Source organism: Limanda limanda, chromosome 4 (assembly GCF_963576545.1).
Source record: "Limanda limanda chromosome 4, fLimLim1.1, whole genome shotgun sequence".
NCBI lineage: Eukaryota > Metazoa > Chordata > Actinopteri > Pleuronectiformes > Pleuronectidae > Limanda > Limanda limanda.
Window position 1 is genome coordinate 5,059,845 of NC_083639.1, and position 23,415 is coordinate 5,083,259.

Genomic DNA, 23,415 nt, shown 5'->3' on the forward strand with positions numbered 1-23,415 from the left:
GTGGAAGATAAAACACGATCCGGCTCCTGGGGAGGAAACCATCCGGATACTTTAGAGCTTGTCAAGTTTCGCAACTCTCTCACACTTCCTTGTTGCGGGCGCGGTTTGGGTTCGTCTGCCCCCAAAATCACAATCAAGCCAGTGAGAATCACCACAAAGCATCCGGTTTTTACCCTTCAAAATAAATCTCTACACGCATGTACTTTCTTAAGCTTTTGCTTGTATTTGATTCCATTGCTCTTTCGCCGTATTCATTGTTTAAAATTCTCTCTCTTTTCTGTAGTGTTCTCTTTAGACTCTTTCGTGTTCCACTCTCATTTAAATCGATCCCACTTTTTGCTGAGAGCGTCAAAAACCTGCTCTGCGTACCGACCACGTGCCCTGATGTGCTTTTATTTTGAAGCAGCTTTTAACATCCTGTCTCCATTCACGCAGCCGCAGTGGTCGGTGCTGACTTGTGGTTCAGGGCCAGTGTAAACTCTGGGCCAGTGACTCTCCAGCTCTGTCAGGTGAGTACACAGAGGTGGTCCAGAGAGAGAGAGAGAGAGAGAGAGAGAGAGAGAGAGAGAGAGACAGAGAGAGACAGAGAGAGAGAGGGGTCTCAGGACAGCAGGAGGTTTGGTCTTGAGAATAATTCACACTCTGGGACAGTTGGAGCCATTTTAAACGAGACTCTGACACCTTCATAAAGTGGTAAGGTTTATTTATTTCCATGTTTTTTGAGTGGGTGGGGGGTGTGGGGTGTGTGGTTCAGTCCACGTTAACGAATGACTCAAACTTCAGAAATCATCATCCCACTTTTACTTTAGTTAGCACGAGATTTGATTTTTTAACTATAATCCTCAATTGAATTTCCTCCCTTCATAGAGCTGCTACATATGACAGATACAGAGATCCCTACTGAATTATTTGCAATAGTGCTACCCATTGATTTTGATATCTTTGTTATTATTATTATTCCCATTGCTAGGCTTAGTCGTATTTTTCTGTGTTTATTAGCTGCATGGCTCTAGGGTCCTGAACAGTTCCATAATTGCTTCACAAGTTGCAGCATGTCATGTCTTGCCCACAGTAGATTTCTCTGACTGACACTGCACCAACTTATGTTTCCACTGTCTCTACTGCCTTTATAGTTTCACAGCTGTGCCCCATGTTTGTGGATCAAGTCTCATAAACCTTAAGATTGTAGATGCTTCCAAAAAAAAATCCACCCTGGTGCTAATAAAACAGCATTCTCTTCCTCTTTTCCCCCACTTCCTTACGCCGTATTCTTGTTTAAACAAGCAAAAATATTTACAGTGTTCACATCCACAGACTCTGACGAACGTGAGAATCAAATGTTGCTGCTCCGCCTGAGAAATCTCAACATTCCTGCTCTTGTCTCCCCTCACAGAGCTCCTGACCCAGAATGTTCTCTCGGAGTAAAGTGTCTCACAGGTAGCGGTCGACCACAGTGGACTGGGTCGTGGAGATGGTCACTTGGGCCGCCTTGCTGACAGTATGCACATGGATCATACAAACACAGATCGCCTCGGGACAGCACACATGTCCTACGACCCCACGCAGGCTGGTTGATTTTACTGTGAAGTACTCCCTCCCCCACTTCCAAACGGCCAAACCTATACAGAACATAGTGGTGCACTGGAATGAGCATCAGCCGGATGTGTATGTTGGATCCCGGAATGTCATAGAGGCAGTGAACTATGCTATGGAGAAACTATGGGAGGTGAGAACTGGACCTGTTGGTAGTCCAGAGTGTGACACCTGTCATGTGTGTGACATCGAAACAGACCCCGGGGATCCTGTGGATACAGACAATGAGGTTCTGCTTCTGGATCCTGCTGAATTTTTTTTGCCATACTTGTACATCTGTGGGAGCACTCAGCATGGCATCTGTCACTTCATTGACCTTGATGCCTCAAAGCCAGAGCCTAAGTGTTTATTCAAAAGAGAGGAAAACTCTCCATCTTATTGTCCTGACTGTCTGGCAAGTCCAATTGGCACCAGAGTCACCATCGTGCCAGAGTCTTCCACATGTCTTTTCTTTGTCGCAGCTTCTGTGGACAGCAAAGTGGCACAGCGGTATCCCAGGAGGTCGATATCAGTGGTGAGGCCGCTCTCCACTGAGGATGGCTTTCATATGGTCATGAAAGGTCTGACAGTGCTCCCCAGTCTACAGGACTCTTACAGGATTAATTACATCTACAGCTTTTCTACCAAGGACTTTGTCTACTCCCTGTCCGTGCAGAGAGAAAATCCTTTTAAGAGCGATTCACGGTTTCAGACTCGACTGGGACGAATCCCGATATTAATACCTGAGGTGTGGATGTACAGAGAGGTGGTCCTGGAGTGCCGCTACTTCCCCAAACGCAGGAGGAGACGGAGAGGGGCTATCAAGGACAAGTTGTACAACGGGCTTCAGGCGGCCCACTTTGGGCGAGTGGGAAAGGACTTGGCCGTGGAAATGCACGTGGGCATTAAAGAGGATATTCTGTACGGGGTGTTCGCAGAGGTCAATGAGCATGGCGAGCCGCAGAAAAACTCAGCCCTGTGTGCTTTTCCTATTACTCAAGTGAACCAGGCGATTGAGCTGGGTGTGGAGGCCTGCTGCAAGTCAGGCTCCGAGCAGCTGGCCAGAGGCCTCTGCCACTTCCAGCGGTGCGAGAGCTGCCCACATGAGGTGAGTGTCTCTGTTTTCTGTGTGTGTGTGTGTGTGTGTGTGTGTGTGTGTGTGTGTGTGTGTGTGTGTGTGTGTGTGTGTGTGTGTGTGTGTGTGTGTGCTGTCGTCAGAGCAAAGCCACAGTGCAAAGGTCCAACTACGGTCCAGACAGGAAGTGACCGACACACACTGTGTAAATACAGTCACCTGGGATTATAACTGTAGTTTATGATTAAGCTCAAGGTTTAATATTGTCTTGGGCAATAAGAGATAGTGTGTTATACATGACACTGAAGTCGGTGCTTATTATACATCTATAAATCCTGACCTCTGCTGGAACATTGTGTGCAACTCTAATGAATGGGTGTGTGTTTGTGTATGTGTGACCAGGTATTACTGAGACTGAAACCTGTTCACACAGTCATTTTAGGAAGACTTGTCTTCCTTAGGGGGACAAAAATCAAGTTCCCATTTATAAATCATTAAAGGTTAAGGTGAAGATAAGTTTTATGGTCAGGTTAGGTTAACTGCTTTTAGAAAATATGATAAGATGTTGAATATGCTCTGGTACATTTGAAGGTCTTCTGCACAATTTAAGTTCCCTACTACCGGACATCATTACCTCTATGCCTTTTTAAACTGATCCCTGTCCCATGTTAGAACATAGGACAAGAGGGAGAATATCCCTTGTATGTTCTCCCGCACTTATGAATGCCTACCACCAGTAGATCAGATTTGGGTTTATGTTAAAGTTATGGTAATCTGTGGTCATCAGAGTCACAGCTTTGTGTGTGTGTGTGTGTGTGTGTGTGTGTGTGTGTTTGTGTGTGTGTGTGTGTGTGTGTCTGAATGAGAGAGACAGAGAGAGAAATACGACCAGTTCAGAAAACTGGGAGAGGTGGATGAGTCAGATGTGTGACCTACACATTGCCACGCCATTTCTCAGCTCTACTTAGTTTCACAATGAAAGGGTGGTAACTGCTTCTCACTCACTATTATCATAACCCTATCCCTAGATTTGATAAGAGTTAGTTTTTTGAGATTTGCATTTCAAGATAAAAGACTCAGTGAAGATTAAATCTTGCACTTGCTGTTTTTGTATTTTTTATTACTTAATCCACAGGTTGTAGCTTATATACTACCAGTGAAGAAAGCTAAAAGGAAAGTAAAGGACCCACAAAAGATTAGGTCCTCAAACCTTCTGTGGCTCGTAACCAAAGATGTGTTAAGATGTTTCCGTGCAGGGAGTTCAGACTGTGTCCTTTGAGCTTTGACAGCCATGTGTGCACCTACAGGAATGTGTGCCAACAAACACAAGTTATAAATCCAACTGATAAAAAGAAGGAATTTCACAGGGAGGGACCTGGGATATACTGTGCCTGGCTTTTACGCATTGTAATTTGATGAGCAAATAGGAAAAAACATTGAAGACGTCATTGAGGAAACAATCTCGAAACACTCATAAGCTCTTATTCATAATTCTTCATTCTAACCCTTGTTTCTATAAATGGATGTGCAGGATAAAAAAAAAACTTGGATTACACATATATTCAAGAGTAGAACACTGAATTGAAATTTAAAATAGTGTGAAGCAAGCATGGGCAAGCCAGTTTATCCCATCTCTATTTTTATTTATGTTTTATTCTGCGTTTGTTTCTCTGTCTGTTATTTATCACGATTACACAAAAACTACTGATTCAAATAAAAATCTGGATCTAGTGAATTGGGATGTGACATCAAAAGGGGACTGTTGGGCTGTGGTGTTAGTGTGCACACTACTAAGGGCAATCCTGAGTCTGTTTGTCTGGTAATTAGAACCATAATGCAAAAACGTAAATCTTCGGGAAAGGATGAGGTTGGTGTCAGAGAAGAACCTATTCAATTTTGGTGCAGATGCGGATCATTGGGCGGATCCCACATTACTTTTTCTCTTTCTTTAATATTGCAAGATAGGGTGTTTTCAACATTTTCTCCGATTGCTCACAGAATCTCAGAGGGCTGATGAGTGTCTGCAGCTCTGTGCGTATCCAATTAAAAAACTGGGTCTTGTGGATTTAAATGAGGTTTCATGCAGGGTGTGGTTTTCTCTCCAGCTGCTGTACGGTATCAAATAGGTCTAGAATCCTGTAACAACCACCAGTGTGTAGCTGAGAAACGTAGCGTGGCTGTTTTCATTTAAGAGGCCTCTTTGGCCTTGGTGGAGGTTTGTGCTCTACTGAGTGACATTCTTTTTTAAACAATTCCTTTTTTATGAACCGGTGTGACACCTGCTCTATCAATTGTCCACACACTTCCGTCATCTACTGTTTAATGTGTCTGTAGTGGAAAATCTGCATTGAGAAACCGGCACCGAGTGGAACATACGGAACTGGAGTCACTGCTGTTTTATGACCTTGAGTCTCTCACAGCTCGTTCTAATGAGAGGAGGTGAGGCGGGAGCACTTCCTCTCTGCCCCCCCCCTCTTCCAGTCACTCCCCAGGCTATGCATTTAAATATGCTGTATCTGCTTAGAAGGAGTCCAGAGCTGATGGAGGCAGATGCAGGCAGGAGAATGTTGACATTGGAATCCAAATTACTGGGATTCCTGTTGCTGACTGAGTGCTAACCAGTTTATCCACTTGTCCAGAGCTCCCAAGGAAACGACACGTGCAGCAACATGCCCACGCTGGTTTCCAGTCCGCACTACCGAGTAGACCTCTTCAACGGTCAGATGAAAGATGTCCTGTTCACATCCGTCCTCGTCACCACGATCAGTAATCACACGCTGGGCCATCTGGGAACCTCAGACGGCCGGATCCTGCAGGTGACAAGATGTCTCACAATGAAACAGTGCTGTCATTACTTTGTGTAATTTCTCTTGAAAGTTAACCTTTTGAAATCCAAAGTTAAAATAGAATATGTTCTACATTATTTTACTCCCCAGGTGATTCTCAACACATACAGGCCGATTGTTTATGCCAACTTTTCTCTGGGAGAGTCGGCAGTATCCAGGGCAGCATCTTTGTACCAAAACGATTCGCTGCTTTTTCTCGTCGAAAATAAGGTAAGTTTTCACCCTGTGCGCTTGTTTGTTTTTCGTAATTTAGAATTTTTGCTCAGATCGAAAATAGGAAATTAAAAAACGATTCGCTGTATGATCTTGATTTTGATATTTAATTTGTATGATTTGTCTGACCCCAGTGATCAGTGACGGTGGTGTGGAGCTCGTAATCAAGATCCCTGAGTCCCATCTATATACTGTGCTGTCTGTGATATTGATATAAAAAAAATCTGGCATGTTTAGGGGACTTATAATTATGAATATGTGCAGATAGTTGCGGATTGAATAAAAAAATCTGGATCTAGCAGCTTTAAACATAGGTTTTCTATAGGCACTTTTGGACCTTGTCGGAGGTGTGCGCTCTACTTTGTGCTTTTCTAGTAGTATGACTGTTTATACTGTTGTAACTCTGTCTTACGTCCCCCTCGTCTTCCTCTCTCCTTCATCAAGATGTTCCGGGTGCCCTCTGCAGGACCCGGGTGCGCTCACTTTATGACCTGCTCCGAGTGCCTGACGGCTCCGCGCTTCATGAACTGTGGCTGGTGTTCAGGAACATGCTCGAGGCAGCACGAGTGTGAATCGCAGTGGAACACCTGTGTGCCCATCATAACAGAGGTAACTGTAACTGATTAAAGCTAATGCATGAACTTTAAACACGAGGGTTCATAGTGTGACACTGTTCTAATCTGGATTGGTAACCCTTTGTCCAGTTTTTCCCTAAAATGGCTCCTGTTGGTGGTGAGACAGAAGTGACCTTGTGTGGTTGGGAGTTTCAGTCCTCTCAGAAACCGGCCAGCATCAGCGACAAAACCCACATTATCACAGTGGGCTCTGGAAACACGTGTACGATCCTGCCTTTATGGAGCAGCCGTGAAGTGTGAGTAACACAGATATCACTCAATGCCACGCATTTTATCTTCTCAGTATTACAATAGAGGTTCTGCAGACTATTTGATACAGGGCAACAAGTTAACCTGCACTAAGTGGTATTGACTATTCAATAGATTCCCCTTTATTCAAGCACTGACGCTAAAACTAAGCCGTCACAGTTTTTCTGGTATAGAAAACAACTGCTGCCATTTAGTCGACCTCTTGGCAAAACAATCACACAAAATTTTAAATAAAAGATATTTTATGTAACTTGAGATAGAGTGTAAAGTTTCTCAAACCATTTCATCAGGAGCATTAAATCGTAGAAGTTACATGCTGGATGCAATCAGAGAATTTTGCTTTATATATAGATTTAGGAGAGGAGAAAAAACTGCATTTGTTTAAAAAGTGGCTTTGAAATCAAAGTACAGCAGCGTAAAGTTCTGGCTTCTCTCTAAAATGCAAGTATTCAAAAACATAATTGTTCCACGTCTCAGAGGAGAATCACTGACGTGCACTAAGGACTTTTTGCATTTCAACATTGTAAATGTAGTGTGGTAACTGGGTTCATTTGCTCATTTTCATTTCTGTCTGACAAGCTCCTTTCCTCAACCCCATTTCCATTCCTCATGTTCTGAACACAGGCTTGTATGCAAGATTCAGGAAAATACACCAAACCAGAACCTGAACATCACTCTAGAAGTGCACGAGGGGGAAGTGAAGGGCCGATACTCAATCGATGGCACAGCTCAGATGCCTGGTTTCTCTTTTGTGGTGAGAGTTATTTTTTTAAGAGACAGTGTATCACTTCATCTGTCAAACTACCTTTTGGAAGTGATTGCAATGTTAGATTGTAATAGGAGTGTATTTCACCTCTGTCTCTTAAGGAACCAAGCATAACAGAAATCCAACCTGACTATGGGCCAGTGTTCGGAGGAACGTTGGTGACACTGACGGGCAGATATCTTAACTCAGGGACAGAGAGAGAAATCTTCTTGGATAACAACAAGTGTCACATTCAGAGGTGAGCAACGCAAATGTTTTAACCTCCATGCTGACGTACAGTTAGTGACGGACTTTAGAGTGGACCAGTGACAAAGGCACAAACCCAGGAGACAAGGAGGAAAGTTTAAACAGTTTATTTATAGAACTAATAACTGAGATAACAGGAGGGATGCGAGCTGACTGGAGAGCGCAGGAGTAAGGGTGACTAGTAGTGATCGAATCCTGAGCTACTATAGCAGGTGGTGTGCTTGCAGGTAGGAATTAATAGGAAAGGAGAAAATACGACGATCCGAACAGAGGATACGGCTAAGTATTTGTACCGGTAGCTGATGACAAAAATTTGGCGATGAGCGAGCTGCGAGCTGGTGAATGATGACTGGCCGGTGTGGGCCGGGGGGAGCAGCCCAGCAGACAAACACATACACTCACACAGACACTCTCCCAAGCGTTCATTCACAAAGACACACAGGGGAAAACAGACACAAAACAAACTGACTTCAGAGTCTTCAGATGTGCGCTTTAATTTTAGGCTTTAAAGGTTCAGTGTGTGAGATTTAGGTGAAGGGATCTATTGGCAGGAATTGAATGTAAAATAACCCAAGTGTTGTTTTCATCTAAATTGTACGAATTGTTGTTTTCTTCACCCTAGAATGGGCCATTTATATTTAAACACTTTATATTAACATCTGGAGCGGGTCCTCTGTAAGGAGGCCGCCATGTTTTTACAGTGGCCCAGACTGAACAAACTAAACACCTTGTGAGTTTTTATGACAACTGAAAGATTCCACAGGTTCTCTTTCATGTTGGAAAGGGGAGGGTGAGGTGAGGGGTGTTCAGCTCTGAGCCAAATCAATTCACAGTAAAATTTTCTGATGACACTGTCATACTTAGCCTGCTCACCAAACATACTAATTTGAGTGTTCATCAACTTGCGGTTGACAAGTTTGTCAACTGGTGTGATGCCCACTCGCTGCTCATTAATACAACTAAAACTGTTGAGATGTTGTTGGATCCTAGATCAATGGGAGACCAGAGCCCTGTGGCTGTCCATGGCCAGGACATTGTGCAGGTCAAAACATTCAGGTACCTTGGTGTCCATGTTGACAGCGATTTGAGATGGGGCACACAGGTGGCCAATGTTTGTGCCAAAATTCACCAACGTCTCCATTTCCTACGTAGGCTCAGAGTATTTGGAGTTTGCAAAAATATTATGCTAATTTTTTATAGAGCAGCAATTGAGTCAATACTCCGCTATGGTATCACCAGCTGGTTTGGTAACCTATCTGTTAAATCTAGAGCTGAAATCTCAAGCCTTGTCAAAACTGCTGGCAAGATTATGGGAATAACACCCCCCCTAAATCCACAGGACCTTTTTGAGCAGGAGACGATCAGACAGGCAAATGCCATTTTAACAGATAGTTCTCATGTGCTGAATAGTGAATATACTCTCCTGAACTCTGGAAGGAGATATAGGCTTCCCTTGTGCAGGCACAATCGATACAAACATTCCTTTGTGCCTGTATCAACCAAACTTCTCAACAGCAGGAAATGATTGCAATGTTTCTGTATATGTATACGAACATAGGCTATGTGTATATGGAAATGAATGTATTATGAGTCAAACTATGGACATACTGTATGTGAGTGAACGGATTAATGTATGCTTGAGGTTATGTGATGCTGATATGAATGTAGATTTATGATTACAGTTAGAGTAGCGGTGTGGAAGCATGTGAATGCGTTCACGTCGGCTTGCTGCATGTGAAGGATTGTCCAGTGGTCTGTTTACTCCACCAGACTTTTAACTTGATGTTCTTTTTGTACTGTATGTGTTTTTATGTATGCAACATGTTCCCTGTCTTCACGACAAATTTCTCCCTGGTGGAGACCAATAAACTAACCTAACCTAACCTAAGCTGCAGCATGCAACCTCACCACTAGATGTCACTAAATTCTAAACTTTAAGTTCCTGTGTTGTGATTTGTCTTCCAGCGCTCCTGAAGCAGACGGGCCGTTGTGTTCAATCGTCTGCCAAACAGCAGCAGCAGCAGGTGTCAGGGATGTACCCGTCAAAGTTATTATCGACAAGTCTCAAGTGACGACGACCAAGATGTTCTCCTACAAGAAAAACCCGGTTATAACCTCTGTACATCCTAACTGCAGTTTCAGAAGGTAGGACGCTGACCATGCTTTGCTCTACTTGGCTCTTATGAAAAGATTCAGTGTCTAAATTATCCTGATGACCACAAACCGTGTTTTTACATGAATAAGTCAGTGATGTTTATTTATTAACCTGCAGAGGCTCCAAGCTGGTGATAGAAGGTCAAAATCTTGACTCTGCTCAGAGAACCGTGGTTCAGTACAATTCAAAAAATCCCAACATGCAACCTCTTCAGCAAGTAAGTTGACTCTTTGGTCAGATTTTTTACAGTCACTTTTATTTTATCTTTGTGGAAGACTTACGATCATCAACATGAGCTGCAGAACGAATGACCATTCATGCTCTCATATTCCTTCTCAGTATTGCTTTCCTGTGATTCAAAATTGTTATACTAGTTGTGATTTCAAACAATGTTTTCAAACATTCACTCAAGGTCTGCAAGGGCACGGCAAGTGCCACGCACATGGAGTGCTGGGCCCCGGCTCTTGAAGAGGAAATGCCAGAGGAGAAGTCTGATATAGGAGTGATAAGTATTCACATGGATGGAAAAAATAACCTCTGGAAGAAACGTTTCGACTACTACCCAGATGCCAAAGTGATTCCCTTTGAGAACGACGACAGGAAATTACATCTGAAACCCGGAGAGACAGAGGTTTCGCTGCATGTAAGTTCACACACCAGCTCTCTTTTATTCCCTCTGTGTTTATCAAGTTCCATTTGCCACTTATCTTATAACATTAAAACTGTTTTTCCACAAATGTAACAGCATAGTAAACTAAACATGGTGGGAGCATGCATGAAGATCACAATGATCATAGGTGGTGTGGACTGCAACGCTCAGGTTCTGTTAAATGAGCTGACGTGCAGGATTCCTAAAGGCCTGGTTATTCCCAGTGAGGGGTCACCCGTCAAGGTAAGAGACTAACAAACTTTAATCCATATCAACTGATAAAAAACAAATCAATGTATTGAACAATGTACTAATTTGTTACTGCAGGTGTTTGTGAATGGGGAAGAATACGATGTTGGCACAGTGTTGTATGACGACAATAACACAGTGATCGCAGGCATCGTGCTGGGCATCATTGGTGCGCTGGTAGTAGGTGCCCTCCTTGCATTAATTGTGATGATCCAATTGAAGAATAAAAAGAGGGGTGAGACACTGTAATTGTGATTTGAACAGGAGTTCTCAATGTCCTGTATGCCTGTTCTGTACTATCCTCTGTTTTATATTCACATGTCCAACTGTGACTCATGCCAGTGACTTTAAATATATTTTTTCATCATTTGTTGTTCAGTGATTTTCATCTATACAATCTGTCCTTCCAGCCGAAATTGAGAATCGCTTATCGACAATGCTTTCACGAGGTCGCGGGGGCAGCAACTCTGATTTCTCACCAACAGGTGACTACAGACGAGGTGTGACATTGGAATCCACACATATTTTTACTAAAAATCACGTTGTTTTTTCTTTATATCAGGGAACAAATTGACCTGACAAATCAGTAGAGTGCAAATCCCCGCTTAGGCTCAGCAGTGCCCTTATAAAACCACATTTTAATTCCCTTTATTCTGAAATTTTATTCCCTCATAATATCACTCCCAAGATCCATTAATTATTCTCTCTTAAAAAAATATGAATCTCGCAATGTTAAAGAAAATGAAAAGAAATTTCAGAAATGGGCCCTTCCTTGATCGATACTGCATCCTTCCGCCAAGTTTCATAGAAATCTGCTTTTGCATAATCCTGCAGACTTACAGACAAACAAACAAACGTAGACAAAAATATGACCACCTCGTCGGAGGTAATCAACGGTCAAATATTTGCAGATCGTAATTGGCACAGTTGTCACAATTTTCACAGTTTTATAATGTCACTTTTGTTGTGTTTTTTCTTTTCAGCCAATCTCTCCCATCAAACATCAGGGTCAGGAGGAAGGGCCTTCGAGGGTTTATTATACACTGCCAGCCACGATCATCTGTCTGTCCCATTGGTGCCGCGGGACAACATCTCAATGGTCAGCCTGACCTCTGATCTCCTGGAGGAGGTCAAAGATGTGCTGATCCCCGCTGACATGCTCAGAATCGAGGACAGCCAGATCATTGGCAAAGGTTTGTCTCGTGTCTTCTTTCGCTCTCACACATTTGCACAGAGCACTTTCCATAACAGCCTCTTTTTCCTTCCATGCAGGCCACTTTGGCACAGTTTATCACGGATACCTGATAGACAGCAAAAAGCAGGAGACCCACTGTGCAGTAAAATCATTAAACAGTATGTGAATATCTATTTCATTAAGAGAATCATAAATACACAAGCTCTGGGCTGATGGACTTGTCTGTTTAACAGCACCTCTTTTACAAACAGGGATCACAGATTTGGGCGAGGTGGACCAGTTCCTCAGAGAAGGCATCATCATGAAAGGTTTCCACCACCCGAACATACTGTCTCTGCTGGGCATCATGCTGCCTAAAGAAGGACTCCCCCTGGTGGTGCTCCCGTACATGAAACATGGGGATGTGCGTCATTTCATCCGTTCTGAGAAAAGGGTAAATTACGCAATGAAACTTTCTGGAACAGGAGGATCATGACTGGGAATATTTACTCTGCACACTATGAGCTCTGGTTTAATCAGCTCTTCTGCCTGTTTCTCTGCTCTCCACAGAACCCGACAGTGAAAGACCTGATTGGATTCGGGCTCCAGGTTGCCAAGGGGATGGAATATTTAGCTCAGAAGAAGTTTGTCCACAGAGACCTGGCTGCACGTAACTGCATGTGAGTGTGAATCACACACGGATTTACTGGCCAATGGCGTGTCAATGAAAAAAGGCTTTGTCATGACTGGAAGAGGCAATTGCACCAGACGTTGCTAAGTCTATGTGTCACCTGAGCTGTACTGTTAAAGGTGTGGGCCATTGAATCGCACCACTGATCTAGTACAGTGCTTGATTTACAGAACTAGAACAATTTTGGGTTCTTTGTGTGTACTTTGGCTTCCTCCCACAGTCCAAATAAATACAGATAAGGGTTAGGTTACTTGGACACTCTAAATTTACCTCAGGTGCAACTGTGAGTGTGAATGGTGAATGGCTCAATACGTCAGCCCTGTGATACCCTGGTGACCTGTCCAGGTTGTGCCCAGTGTTTGGCTGAGATTGGTTCCAGCCAATCCAGGACCCACTATGGATAAGCGGTATATATAATGGATGGATGGATGTTTATTACTCGCGCAAAGGAGGTTAGGTTTCCACTACTGTCCATTTGTTGGTTGGTTGGTAAGCAAGATTACACAAAAACAACTGAATGGATTAACACACAACTTGGTGGAAGGAGCCTGTATGGGTGAGGGAAACACCCACAAATGGACAAATTTCAATTTCTTCGATATTGCGCTGTCTTTAACATTTTCAGAGAATAATTTAAGGATCTTGATTAAAAAATCCAGCAAATTTAAAGAACTGATATCTACAGTATAATTGGAATGTTGGGCCTTGGCAGAGGAACAAGCTCTACTGAGTGCCATTCTAGTTTGATTTGAATAAACAAATTATGTTGTAGTTGGATATTTTGGGAAATATGTCTCTTTGCTTTCTTTAAAATAATTTGAGAACCGTTAATCTCACCATTGTATGACAAATCTCGAATGGGTCATTAACACTGATTCTCTAAATCAATATAAATGTATGTGTGGAGCTGCCGATCCTTTCTCACGACGTGTCCTCCCCTCAGGCTGGATGAAACCTTCACAGTGAAGGTGGCAGATTTCGGCATGGCCAGGGACATCTACGACAAGGAATACTACAGCATTCAAGACCAGAAACGGGTCAAGCTGCCGGTGAAGTGGATGGCCATCGAAAGCCTGCAAACGCAGAAGTTCACGATCAAGTCAGATGTGGTGAGTGTACCTAGGCAAGACCACAGAAATATGTTTGAATCTATTATGTATGTATATGACACTGCTTATCTTTTCCCCAGTGGTCGTATGGCATCTTATTGTGGGAGTTGCTGACCAGAGGTGCCAGTCCGTATCCAGAGGTGGACCCCTATGACATCACAAACTACTTGTTGAAGGGGCGACGGCTTCCACAGCCCCAGTTTTGCCCGGATAATCTGTAAGAATCAGCACACTAGAAACATCATAAAACATGACGACAAGACGCAATTGCTTCAACTTCTTAAAATATATTCTTCAAGAGACTTGGCGCTTAAAGGGTATAGTTCAGCCAGAATTGAATGAATAATCTACTCACCACTATGCCAATGGAGGGGTGGGTCAAGTGTCGAGTTCACAAAACACTTGACCCACCCCTCAGGAGTGTCAGGTATTAACAGTGTTGCTGCAGAATCCAATATAACCAAAGCTTTAATAAAACAACAGAAAAAAACACAACATCCCTCCATACTGCTCGTGGGGTGTCATCCAAGTGTCAGCAAGCCCTGACATTCAAATTCTAACTGAAACGGCGTCATTAACATCGTGTTTTAGCCTAAATGTAGCTGCATTTAGGGACGGTCGGAAATGCTATCATCAGCTAGCTTTAGCCACTTCTGATGGACTTTCAGTCTTAAAACACGGCGGAAATTACCTCGTTTCGTGTCAAATTTGATATTGGGGCTTGTGGACACTTGGATGACACCACACGAGCAGTATGGAGGCATGTTATGTTTTTTCTGTTGTTTTATTTCTTCTGATGCTTTTGTCACTAATTTCTTCAATTCTTTTGGATTCTGCCACAACACTGTTTACCCCTGAGACCCCTGAGTGTGAGTGGATAATGAGTGAATTTTTCTTTTCTGGGTGAACTGTCCCTTTAAGTTCTTTGTTGTAATAAGCAGCCATCTTTCAGTAGTTTACACACCTGTTTAAATAGTCATGCACTGACTCATTCTCTCATTTATCATTCCACAGGTATTCAATCATGCTGGCATGTTGGGACCCGGAGCCTGAGTGCAGACCGAGCTTCCTGGTTTCAGAAGTACAACACATCCTGTCGTGTCTGGAAGGAGAGCACTATATCAGTCTGAAGGTTAACTATGTAAACTTGAACCAGCCGAGGCCTTACCCCTCTATGACTGAATCTGCAGACGAGGCCGAGGCCTCAGACTTTGACACAGACTGTCATGCAACCAGCTAAGTATCCCAGGAGCTCATAATACTCAACATGATCTGGAATCAAAGTTGGAAAGCATTCAAGAGGAGGGAGATTCTGCTTCGTCCCATGGGTTGTTGAACATGTGCAACCTGAGCTTGCGGAGGGTGTGGCTTGTGTCTTGATTCAAGACAATGGTACGAGGAACGAAAAAGTGTGATTTGAGCCGAGATGAGCTATCACTGGAAGTCCTCCATCTTTGTTACATTGTATTTGTCACAAACCAAAGACAATTTGCAGATGGAAGAAAGTATTTTTACTCTGCAGCGAACATCGGAAGCACAAGTGTGAATGAGACAAAGTGAATGTAACGAACCTTAGTTCTCAGATTTATAGAAAAGAATCAGGTCGGCCTACTTGAGGATATTTTATAAATGTCTACGAATGCTGACTTGTGCTCAGGGTTCAACATTTGTCTTGCTATATGGGGATATAATATGGTTTATATCCCTTTATATAGACTATAGAATGTAAACTATAATGGTACGAGCAACTGTGAAATCGTCATATTCGATGCAGAACAACTCCATTGCTCTGGACCTACTGAATCATACAGGGATATCATCTGTACCTGTCATTATCACTAGAGGGCAACCAACTCCTCCTTCTGAATATCGACTCATGTTGGTGCAGCAGTGACGCTCTGCGCTACAGCACACAGCTCAACACAAAGGTGTTACACCAACAACACAACTACAGGCATCTGCTGAGCAAATGGGACAAATTCAGTCCTTCAACAATCAATCCATGTTTCTGCATTTAATCAAAATGATCTCCACAGGATTACAGACAATCCAAAGCATTTTAGGATGTATGCACTGATTTTTTTTTACTCTCAGACTGACTATGCAATTTGATTTAGCTAAAGATTTGTTTTTGTGTTGACCGGTTCAGACATACTTGAGTCTTGTTATAATGCATTTCCCCCTTCCGTTCGAGATTCTGTCTTTTTACTACATAAATATGGTTTACTGCTCATAGCACAGCAGAAATGTCTACCTGGACTTGTTTTTTCTTACATCATCATGAATAACTAGAAAAAAAATATGCAGGTGCTGCAGATGAGCAAAGTTCCACCTACATAAAATTGTATTCCTAAACTTTTTTTTTTTATCTGGTGTTCATGTTATAAAAACTGCAGTTAACTAGAGGAAGAGAGGGCACAGGAGTTCTTCATGAAAGCAGCACATAAAAGCTGCTGGAAAAAATGATGCTGAGTGCAATGATACAGGTCTGAAGCAGCACAGCTCCAGTTCTCTGCCTGCTGGATGATAGGAAAACCCCACAGTTAGAGGTCTGAATATGTCAGCACACACTAAAAACTGCATGTTTCTACCTAATCTGTGTATCTAACATTTTTTTATAGTCTTTAAATATTTTATGGATCTAAAAAAATATCATCCGTTGCATTCAGGCTTTAAAAAGGTGACGATGACAAGCCCGGGCTGTGTTCAGATGGAGGTTGTGGTTTTGAATATGCAAGAGGAGTGATGCTTTGCTCTGCACAATCTTCACATAAGGGATTTATTTAAGGCAAACACAGGTAAATGGTTACTGGTCAATTGAAGATCTGGTTTCAACTGATTCATTATTATTTATCAACAGCACATGACGAAGAGGAGGAAGGGTTAGACGATGAATACGCATAATGAGGTTTACATGAACTAACAATGGGGAAAATACACAACATGTTCCCATCAGCCTAAAAATGACAAGTCCTCTAACTGCTCCCAGATACAAGGACATAAGTGTTAAAAACAAGTCAGTCTATGTTTCTGCCCAGTGTCCCTATGGAAAATGCTCTTGCTGTGTATTTGCTATTGCAGCCTCTTGGACAATCTACATCCAATAAGGTGTTAACCTAAAGCAACTCAATGAAAACAGACATTTGATAATTGAATTATAAAGTCGGTGAATGAATAAACCAATTGTTATTCCCAAACAAAATAAATGAAATGTATAAATAAATAAGTTAGCCATTTAGCTCGGAAACTAATAAATTAGAAAATTAAAAGAATAGATTACAAACTTAATTCATACAACGTTTAGTGTTCTACAGTTTTCAATGCTCATCCAGGAAGAAGTACAAGGCAGTTTTAGGGAGAAAGTGCATCTTTTGGGATTAAATTAATTAATTTGAAATAAAACTTGGCTTAAATATAAAGACAGAGGTGCTGAAATCAAAATTTGAATTGCGCAAAGAAAGATTTGGCTTTGAGACTTTTTTTTCCTTCTGTTTTGACCATGAATGTTGACACTTGTTTTCATTTATTTAATTTATTTAATTTTTTTCAGAGTTATTGTTTCTTTTTTCTGTTCTGGTTGTGATTTCAACAAAGCCGGGGGACTTAGACAGGGCACATTCAAAGGTAGAAACTAGAAACTCAAGCAAAGATACAAGTTGAGATAACTTGTATTTATTTTCTCAGATTTAAGATTAAGCCTCCAGAGCCACAGGACACATTATACAATTGTTTGGTTGGGTAGTACTCCCCATGAAGTACAAAAATTTCCTTTTGAAAAAGTTTGATTCCATAGGGACAAATTCATATTTGATAACTTTCAATGAATCAATGAAACTCCTCGTTCTCCATAAGAAGCCTGAGCACCGAGAGAGAGAGAGAGAGAGAGAGAGAGAGAGAGAGAGAGAGAGAGAGAGAGAGAGAGAGAGAGAGAGGTGTAGAGATGGGGGGAGTGAGAGCCCCATCCCGACCGCGCAGTGTGGGGAAATAGCTGCACTGAGCTGCAGACCCCTAAAGTGTCTGGTCTAAAATTCCTTTTGTTGTCTTCCAGTGTATATATTTATAAATATTTTACACTTTCATTTCACACTGCCCTGCTTTTGAAGCAGGGCTTGGTTGGAATCTGCGAAACTGCAAATATCATACAGCAGCTGTTGTGTGATCCGTGACAAACTGGACGAGGGGAAAAGAAACAAGCCAGTGTCTGGGAATGTTGTCTGCTAAGACACTCAGACAAATGTGGTCCCAACAGATGGGAGAGCACAAAAAATCACTGTCATTGCCAACGTTTAAAACTAAAGCAACTTAAACAACCCGTGTCTTTTTTTCCAACCAGGAAAAATATGGATGGATCGCTGCTTTTAAAGTGCCAAACATGACTGCTGCCAATGTGGCTTATCTTAAGGTTGAGCTGAGTGAGTCACATGTTTATACTGACGTGAGTTAAAACGGTATAAGACCAAATAAACTCAACTTTGCTTTTGATACAATCGATATATTCGTTTTTTCAGAGATCTCTAGCCAACAGAGATCCTTCTATCCATTATCTAGACTGCTTATGAAAGGCAGGGTCCACACTGGTCACCAGCAAATTGAGACAAACAACTATTCACCTTCACATTCACACCTGCCGCCAATTTAGAGTCTAAACTAATATGTATGTGTTTGGACTGTGGGAGGAAGACGGAGAAAACCCACACGAACACGAAGAAAACCGTAACCTGCATAAAGACACCAAACCCGGGATTTGAACCGGGAACCCTCTTGCTGTAATATAGAGATCTCTGCATGGTTCTCTGTAAATGTTCCATTGGTGCTGTTTGTGTGGGATTCACCTGTGACTTCGTGAAAATTATGCTGTCACTTGGTGAGTGTTGGTCTGTGTTGTATTTCACGCCATCAGATGTTCTGCAGTGCACCATTCGGTATAAAATGGCCTGAGGAGTAGGAAAAAAAACACACACTTGCTGTATTCACTGTTGTCAAACCTTTCCTTGCAGGTGTTTTGAACTGGGCTGTGTTTGCAGTCCGAGGGTTTTCAGCAGTGCTCAAGGTCTCAGGTATTCAAGATGTTGGTGAGAGAAAGTCTGCAGAGGGGGACAAGGAGAGAAAATATGACAACGCAATGAAACAAAATGCATATTTGATGGACGTAGTCTGGTTTTCCTCTTATATCTTGATTTAACTTCTTATGTCTTTTTGCCATTTTCTCTTTAATTAAGACCCATAAATACAATATATGGACAAAAGGACTTGAAATCCTTCTATTAATCATATTTTTGGGATTTCAGACATATTCAAACCTTTAACATGGTTTTTGATGTTGTATTTTCCTCTTAAGTTAATAAATGTTCAATCCCCATTTTGTAAAGTAATGGACTGAATCCTCACCACCTTAAAAACCCAACTCCCTGTGCAAATATCTTGCAAGTAAGTTTGAAGCCTCTCTCCCACTTTTGTTCGCTGCTACCCTTGAGCTTGTGTACCATCAGTAAATACCTGAATAGCGCGGCAGTCTTCCTCCCGCTCCCTTGCTCTTCTCCATTGTTGCATCGCATTCAGAGCTGGGAGGTCACAGATGGAGAGAAGTGTTATGTTTGTTCCTATCTCTGCTCTCTGAGTGAGCGTCTCCACAGATGGAATTACATTGAAAGGCAAACACAAATTTGCAGAGCAATTAAAGCCCCTCGAGGTACAAGGCCAGGCCAGGCACATAGCCGACTGTACTTGATAAGAGTGTTTCATCATCCAGTGCCAGGGTGATACTGTATGTGGCTTGAGAATTCACACTCTGTAAAGATTCATGTTATAGACAAATTGTGCTTAATATGTTATTATTATAACTGCACAAATGCAATGCAAAATGGTAATGCAAATATCTTCAGACTATATACGTTGACCCTCTCTTACTGTGTATCATTACTGCAGTTTTTCATGTACTGACTTACACTTCTGCATTAATAATGAAACAGATTTAGTCAACACTCACCTTATTAATTTTTCATACTGGAATGTAGCAGCATTACAGAAATGTATATTTGCATAGAATAGTGGTAGAAACAGTGTGTTCTCTATATTTTCTGTGGATCAAATATTTGTAGATATTCTGTCACTACAGTATTCTCCGACTATTGTTTCTAAAATTTAACATTTGACTACCATAAATGACATATATTGTTATTGTAAATGACAAAGCAATCAACCCTCTTGCTTGTATCCAAGAATTATGCAAACCAATCTAGAATTATGCCCACCAATTACATAACATATGTGTAATGCATAACAATGTCTCCGTTGTTGCTCAATTGCTATGTTATCGGTGTTATTTGTTTTTATAAACATGTACAGTATATATGATGTTCATGTATAATGATGAATATCTAACAATATTGATGGAAATTAAATTAAAATGCTTTTTTCCTTCCTTTATTTTAATATGATCTTATTTAAGTTTATCTGATGTTTTCAGGTTTTCTTCTTTACAAGTGGTTTCTTTTGACCTAGCTCTACACACACACACACACACACACACACACACAAACAAAATGCCTGCTCATACACAAAAAAATTGTATTATTTGCTTCCCTTGTATCACACTTGTTTTTTTCCTGTTGCTGCCACAGTGTTTTATGATTTCCAATGTTCCCTCATGTTAAACTTGTCTCGTCACCCAGTTTAGTGAGGTCCGTCTCAGCATGGCTCCCCTGTTATGTCCCATTTCACCACACAAAGAAAGGTTCATGTCATGCTATGGTGAGAGCAGCTAAGGAAGGTAGATATTCCAGTATCCTAATTCTATAATTTGGCTCACACAACTCATCACATGTTGCCATACTGCTCTGCTAGTTATGCTTTCTTCCCATCAATGGAATTTGGTTGTTTAGCTACTGCTCCCGTCCCTGGTATTTCTGGGTGATAATGATCAAATCCACGCAGAGGAGTCATATTCATGGCACACTGACAGCATGCCCTTGCTGTCAAGTCCCACAAAATCTGGCTGGCTATGTTAAGTAATGCGATATTTGGTATACAGTGTCTTCAAGAGAGCAAACCAGACTACCCATAAACAAGCACATGCATCTGAAGGACGACAATGGCATGAATGCATTCAATCAATATTGTTGCTCGCCGAAATTACAACCTGAAGGCCATTTGACCATCAGAAACCATCAATATGTACTGTATATACACATATAAATCCTCTTGAAACCAAGCATCTATAGGATTATTGCTGCTGTAGTGTTCGTCAGCTTGTTGGTCTCAGTGATGGTCACAGTAGGGATAATGCGTATTTCTGCATTCACATCTTCTAGCAGACTTTCTGAAGGTACCTTATATACATTATATATGTATAGCCCCTCTAAATCTATACCTAATTTAGTTTGCTGATAGAATTCTGCTCTTACTTTCTGCATTGCACATTAAAGATGGTGCAAGGAATGCTATTATAAAGCCGGCCATTCAGTGAAACAGTTGTGTGTCATGCATGACAATGTGTTTTGATTGGTGATAAAATGGCATTGGGCATAAGATGAGAAAAATGGTAAAAAAGTAAAAAAAAATTGCACTGTCCTGTCAATAAAGGAAAAAAATCCCCCCAAATATCTGAACAACGGAAAAGAAAATGGTTTGAAACTGTTCACATAAGATAAAACAAGAAAATATTCCTTCAGTAATATAATTTTTTGATTACTTTGGTGTGAAAATACCCAATAATGATTTACAAACACCCGTATATGGGGTAGGTTAGATCTTTAGATGTTGCATACCTGGACAAATTGCCCTCATCTCATAATCTGCCGTCTCTCAGTTTTTTTTCCGTAAACTATTCCGCAGTGGATTTCAGAGTCTATTCAAGTAATGGGGATGAGGGGTGTTCCTCATCGACCAGCTCACACATCCATGGCTGCTATGATGTGGATAAGTAATTAGTGGTAGTAAAAAGTAGCCCCTCTTTTCCCATGTGTCCTCATAACAATTTTGCTCTCACAATGGCTTTGTAAAAATGTCACACTTCTTCAACTGCTGAGACTGTGTCAAGTATTCAGTTTCACACCAGGCCCCAGCTTTTGGAAGCAGCTCAACAGTGTGTGATGAGTTTCAGTGCCTGGTGTGTCAGTCTCATTTAATGTACATTCATGCATATTCGTCAAACCTTTTCATACCTGTCAGTGACACATCAACTGTTTTGCAGAGCTTTGATCACGATACAATTAGTGTTCTAAACAAAAGGGTCAAGAAGACAAGAGTTATATACATCAAGAACTCTATTTCAATAATAGGGATTACTTGAATATGCAGCTAGTTCAATCATTTCTATTTATTTCCAACCAGCTTAGAAATGAATGGCAGTGTACCATGTTTCACAGTTTGTTCATTGGTTCTCTACACCCTGTCTATGGCGCTGGTTTACGTTCATCCCATCATCTTCTCGCACCTGCCGTTCGCCCTCCATCCACCAAATGTCCCTGGACTTTCTTCCTGTCTTCAATTCCACTGGCTCACCTGTTCTCAGTAACCTGTGCTCCACTGCCCCTCACTAACCCGTTCCTCTTCACCCCAATCAGTATTTTATCCTTTCGATTTTCACTAGCAGGTCTGTTTAGGTTCCCTTGTGTTCTTTTATATGTCAGCTACCTTTGTTAGGGAACATTTTGTATATCTGACTGTTCTGACTTTTCACCAGTTAGAACAACTTGACCACATAATCCTACCAGTTTGTTTGTGTGTGTGTGTGTGTGTGTGTGTGTGTGTGTGTGTGTGTGTGTGTGTGTGTGTGTGTGTGTGTGTGTGTGTGTGTGTGCGTGTGTGTGTTGTGTACTATATGTAAAAACCAAATGTACAAACATGGCAGTCCTTTCTATAACAATACGGGCATTGGAATTTTGCCTTCAATGGTTTCACCATTTTGTCTTATCATAACTGGTCTCAGTATTGAGCAGGTGTTTGACATTGACTGTTACCTTTATTAATGTCAGACCATCAAAACAATTTTGCAGCCGGATTTTAAATCATGTTTCTTCAACATCATTGATAGCATTCCTCTTTAAGTTCTAGTATGAATCATTTCGATAGATCATCAAACTTCTTCCCATGACAAACATGATGTTACTGCAGCACCCTGAAGAAAATCTATTCACGAAGTCTGCAGACTCCAGACATAAAGGCATCAGCTGTTTTTAAACTTGTGTTCAAACATTGCCCAATGTTGCCAAATTGCTAACTGCTCCATTCCCTGCTTCCATTAAATAATAAGTATTATCTGTTATCCAGACAAATTCATTGAGTTGGTGGTGTCAGCAGTCACCCCTGCTGCTGTGACGTCAATCATGTTAGCTTTCATTAGCTGGGTTTAGACGGGTTTGTAGACAGAAACTGTGGATAAGAGAGATTTTCTGTTATGCTGATCTGTGTTTGTCTTCCAAAAGCCCTGTTGTGGCTTGCAAGCCTGTTGCTATGGCAACCACCATTTGATACCAGTGTTGTGTAGGAAGGCAGAGAGATGGTTGAAAATTAGCAAACTGCTTTATGCACGTCTTATAATCTATTCATAATTTTCACGTATGTGTGTTTGTGTCAGGGGATTAAATTGAAAGAAGAGCAATACACACTCTCTGGGGGGAAAAAAACAACGTTCATTCAACCATCTGGTAACACTGGGTCATGTTCCCTCCCATGATTAATTCAAGAAATATTATACTGTATATGCCTCAAAGTGAATACTTTACTGGGAGAACATTCGATGCATAGTTTCCTTTCTTTCGCTAACTCACTGAACTGCATCTATTG

At 41.6% G+C, this 23,415-nt stretch overlaps 1 protein-coding gene across 2 annotated transcripts; it reads left to right on the top strand.

Moving 5' to 3' along the window:
• Positions 1-528: 528 nt before the first annotated feature.
• Positions 529-15,880, top strand: LOC132999388 (macrophage-stimulating protein receptor-like). Of its 2 annotated transcripts, none has more exons than XM_061069048.1 (21): positions 529-693; positions 1,394-2,680; positions 5,287-5,463; positions 5,584-5,703; positions 6,151-6,315; positions 6,411-6,577; positions 7,215-7,344; positions 7,458-7,594; positions 9,568-9,747; positions 9,875-9,974; positions 10,170-10,400; positions 10,503-10,649; positions 10,734-10,890; positions 11,066-11,155; positions 11,639-11,848; positions 11,928-12,008; positions 12,102-12,283; positions 12,400-12,509; positions 13,464-13,629; positions 13,710-13,846; positions 14,644-15,880. In XM_061069048.1, exons 2-21 carry the CDS (start codon positions 1,472-1,474, stop codon positions 14,867-14,869), a joined length of 4,122 nt encoding a protein of 1,373 aa, XP_060925031.1. In that variant the 5' UTR covers positions 529-693; positions 1,394-1,471; the 3' UTR covers positions 14,870-15,880. The 2 variants fall into 2 exon arrangements, with proteins under 2 accessions (XP_060925031.1, XP_060925032.1); XM_061069049.1 differs by having other exon boundaries at positions 11,066-11,140.
• The last annotated feature ends 7,535 nt before the right edge of the window (positions 15,881-23,415 follow it).